The sequence below is a fragment of the Meleagris gallopavo genome, chromosome 17, assembly GCF_000146605.3.
Source record: "Meleagris gallopavo isolate NT-WF06-2002-E0010 breed Aviagen turkey brand Nicholas breeding stock chromosome 17, Turkey_5.1, whole genome shotgun sequence".
In the NCBI taxonomy this organism is placed as follows: domain Eukaryota; kingdom Metazoa; phylum Chordata; class Aves; order Galliformes; family Phasianidae; genus Meleagris; species Meleagris gallopavo.
In genome coordinates, this window is record NC_015027.2 from 11,834,118 (window position 1) to 11,838,262 (window position 4,145).

At 54.7% G+C, this 4,145-nt stretch overlaps 1 protein-coding gene across 1 annotated transcript; it reads left to right on the forward strand.

Annotated features, from left to right (window-relative positions):
- Nucleotides 1–110: 110 nt before the first annotated feature.
- On the forward strand, nt 111–3,239 carry LOC104913608 (T-box transcription factor TBX5-like). The gene is made up of 3 exons (XM_010720558.2): nt 111–630; nt 1,851–1,945; nt 2,037–3,239. Exons 1-3 carry the CDS (start codon nt 412–414, stop codon nt 2,122–2,124), a joined length of 402 nt encoding a protein of 133 aa, XP_010718860.1. The 5' UTR covers nt 111–411; the 3' UTR covers nt 2,125–3,239.
- The last annotated feature ends 906 nt before the right edge of the window (nt 3,240–4,145 follow it).

The window sequence follows — 4,145 nt, forward strand, 5'->3', positions numbered from 1 at the left end:
AGCCCGATATCGGCCCGGGGGATGGAGGGGCCCAGCCCCCCCCGGGACACCCCACCTCGCGGCCACGCGTGTGCTGAGCGGTTCTGTCCCGCGGCAAGGTGCCCCGTGCGCGCTGCCGGGCGGACTGCGGGAAGGTGGCTGTTTACCTTGTCCAAAAGATACATTTAATAATACCGCCTCCCCTCTCCTCATCCCCCACCCCCAAATCCTATCATCCCTTGCGGGCTGCGATAATAAATAAAAGTCTTTATTTCTCCCCCTCCAAAAGTTAAAGGGCCTCGTCCTCTCCCCGGGCTGCTGGAAGTGAGTTGTGAGCAGCGCTGCTTCGCCCTTCCGCCCTGCCCAGCGCCGGGCTCAGCGCATGTGTATCGTTAGATGTATATATATTTGATTGAGCGTCAGCCTTGACTTATGTGCCTCTTATCTCTGCTCTCTCCCCGATGTGTGCCTGCAGTGGGGGATTTGGCGAAGGAAGCTCGTAACATGGCGGACACCGAGGAAGGCTTCGGGCTCCCGAGCACGCCGGCCGACTCGGAGGCCAAGGAGCTGCAGGCTGAGGCCAAGCAGGACCCCCAGCTGGGGACAACCAGCAAGGCCCCCACCTCTCCGCAGGCAGCCTTCACCCAGCAGGTAAGGATCCGGCCGTAGCTCCCCTTCTCTTTTGTCCCTCTCTCTCCTTTTTTTTTGCCATTTTTATGCGTTTTTCCCCCGATCCCAGCTGTAGTTCTGTTCCTGAGATGGGCAGGAATGAGTCATTTTAGGCCTCACGGGAAGGAAAGCTCCCACCTGATGGTCAGGGCAGTGGGCTCTTTCCTGCTTTGCTGTTCTTTGCAGTGTGTTTGAGTGCTGGGGGGGCATGCAGGGAAAAATCACAGTGAATGTCACAGGGAGGGACCCGTTTGTGCAAGGACAGGCACACACAGTCCGTGCTTGACTGTACAAATGCACATGCAGATGTACACTCAGACAGCTGTGTACTTGCTATGTGCCTGCGTGGATTGGTTTAAGACATGTATGAACATACATACATACAAAAAACGTACATGTGAACACACTGTGCCTGTGCACCCGGCTACACACAGCTCTGCCCGCACCCACACACCCCAGGGCACGCTGTGGGTGTCACGCGTGGGCAGCCCGCAGCCACTTGGGGGTTGGGCACACCCGGGGTCCCCCCGCACATCCCCACCAACCCTCACCCTATGGACCCCCCCGAGTCGCGGTTACACACGTGGGCTCACCGGCGGGCCCCAGCAAACTGCACTCCCCACGCTGCAGAGGAAGGCAGGGCCGGGCCAAGGAGCCGGACTGCGGCAGCGCTCAGAGCTGGCCCCGGAGCTCGGTGCCAGGGTGTAGGGCTTCACCGGGATCCTTAGGGGGCCGCAGGTAAATCCCTGGGAGGAGACCCCACGGCCGATGCCTGCTCGGTTTTCGGTTCCGTTATCGTTTGGGAGGTACGTGTCCTCGGTTTGGGGGTTCTGCTGGGCTATGGCCATGTTTTGGGTCTCCCTCCCGCCCCGCTCCGAGCAATGCCTCCGGACCGGGCTAACAAGACGAGCACCGAGGGGCGCGGGGATTGCAGCCATTGGGCCCCAGCCTGCAAAAGAGGGTGTAAATCACTCAACAGAAGGATGTGAATCTCCTCCGGCCGCCTCCCGACCGCAGCACGGGGGAATTTCTCCCAGCCGGCCCCGGCCGTCCCTCCCCGCTCCCGCAGCACCGGGGCCCGCAGGATCCTGCGCTGCCCGGGGAACGTTCCCCGAGCTCCGGCCCCACCGCCTGGCTGCTTCCCTCCCTGGTTTTGCCTCCTCGGGGCTCGGTGCTCACGGCTCTGCCTTTCTCCTTTACAGGGCATGGAGGGGATCAAAGTGTTTTTGCACGAGCGGGAGCTGTGGCTGAAATTTCACGAGGTGGGGACGGAGATGATCATAACAAAGGCTGGAAGGTAAGAAGCAGCCCCAGTGCAGCGGGGGGAGGCGGCCGCACGCCCTTTGTGTCCCTGGGGCCGAATCCTCCTTCTCCGTGGGTGTTTGCAGGGAGAATTTTGCACAAATACGCACCCTGAGCTTCTCCACGCGTGTTCCTGTGCGTGGGGAGTGCGTGCCCACGGCGGAATGGAGGTGACCGGCCTCAGCCCCGCTGCTGCCCCGGGTCTCCGTGACACCCCTGCGAGGATGGATTGAGAAGAAATTGTTTCTTCTGGCTCCTTTCTTAACCAGAACAGTTGGATCGTTAATCCCAATTTCAGGCCTTTGGAAGCTTTCCAGGCAAGCGCCGAATTGCAGCCACTTGGCCAAAAGCTGACCTTGTTTAGAGCCGTTCGCTGGGCGATCTCGTTAATATTACCATTATTTTTAACTAAAGGAGCAGTTTGTCCTTCCGCGATTTTGGAACGCCTTCCTTTTTTTTTTTTTTTTATTTTTTTTTTCCCAGAGCCTTCTAATTTCTTACGCGCTCATTGAGGCCAATATATGTGGAACACCCACACCATCCCATTTAAAAGTATATGTGGTCTTAAGCTACTGTTTATATACCGATAGCGTAACGGTTTAGATGCATAAATAGATGTGCCCGCAAATAAATAGCATGCGTGTCTAACGGCGTCCAGATACACATTTCTATATGTGTGTGCTCGCCTGCGTGGGTGTGTAGAAAAATATACAGCCTCGCAAATCCAACTTTATTGGGACTGTGCGTAATGGATTCCATGGCCGGCTTAGTAAACCCGATCCACAGATATTTGTATGTGTACGCGGATGTATTGGAGTGCGTTTGAGGTTATTTAGCTTTATCCTCAATACCAGCGTCTTTGAGGGCTGTTCAAGGGAAATCCAGCGGAACGATCACCTGCGAGGTCGGGGCTCTTTTCGCTACGGTTTGAAACGAACTGCCGTACCTGGCGCTGCCCGAGGTCGGTCTGAAAAGGGAAACTCTCCCGGAAAAAAAGAATGGCAGCGTTAGAAGGCGAGGGCACAATAAGCAACGCCAAGTCAGACTTTCATTTTGCTCTGTCATCTGGTATTTGTTGTGGTCTTCCAAAATTTGCCTGGAGAGGGAGGGTAAAAAAAAATAGAGCTGGCTGCGAGTGGGTCTGTCTCACGGCTCGCCTTGCTCTGCTGCTGGAAAGGGCGACCTGTGCGGGAAATGCGCGGCTGCGGAGCTGCTGGCAGCGCTGTCCTTCCGCCCCCAGGCACTGCGGGGACACGGGCTGCGCGCTGCCTCCGCTTGGGGACACGGGAACTTAGCGAAGAAAAGCAGATATTTTTTTTTCCCCTCTCAGAAAGCAGCGCAAGGAGGGAGACGGACAAAAACCATCTTGCGGAGATTTCAAACAAATAGCGTAACGCACAGAAACGTCGGCTGGAGAGCTATAAAATCGACATTTATAGAGCGGGGTGTTTAGGGGAGAGCGCAAGCAGCACCGGAGCAGGCACAGAATAGTTCTTCTTCATAGAATTCCTTATGCTCATTGCTGGAGAAGTCCGGGGTCGCGCCGTTGCCGATCAGGTGTTTGCGGTGGACGCGCAGATCCGTGTTCGGGTGGAATTTGGTTTCTTCTCCCCCCACAAGCCCCCTCAGTCACCGGCTTCCCCCCTTCATCTCTTACCACGTGAATTTACACACCGGCCCAGATGCCCTATCGCACAGATAAGAACCCGAGCCCCGGAGAAGTGCGCAGTATTTTTAGAGGTGTGGGGCTTTTTGTTTATGCGTGTTTTAAGTCAAGGGCTACGTTTTCATCTACTTTATTTTTAAATATTTGGAAAGCTCAAACTAAAATAACATCAGTGTTTTAAGTCCCTGCCCTGCAGTAATGGAAACTATTTCGAAAAGCCGCTGTCCTCAGTGTGTATCCGCGTGCTTCCAAGTATTTGTCAGGTGTGTTTGCTGATGTCTCTGTATGCACGTCGTCTGTGCTACACCTGAGCGCGTGTGTTCCTTCAGCATCTGAGAGCGGAGCGGTTGATAGACACGGGAGCTTTGAAGAAATGTGCATATTTAAAACGCGTACTTTTGCAGAAATATATATATATTTTTTACTTTTTTTTTTTTTTTTTTTTTGGCATATTTCCCCTACTCTTCCAACAGTTTAAGCAAACAGGAAAGTAAGTTGCTTCCAAGGGATCTCGCGGCCAGATTTGTTT

What these genes read in the sequence shown, in the direction of transcription:
- LOC104913608 (XM_010720558.2), top strand. Translation starts at nt 412, where the DNA reads ATGTGCCTCTTATCTCTGCTCTCTCCCCGATGTGTGCCTGCAGTGGGG. An exon ending in AGGCAGCCTTCACCCAGCAG is followed by an intron (nt 631 to 1,850) that starts GTAAGGATCCGG and finishes TCTCCTTTACAG; the next exon opens with GGCATGGAGGGGATCAAAGT. An exon ending in ATCATAACAAAGGCTGGAAG is followed by an intron (nt 1,946 to 2,036) that starts GTAAGAAGCAGC and finishes GGGTGTTTGCAG; the next exon opens with GGAGAATTTTGCACAAATAC.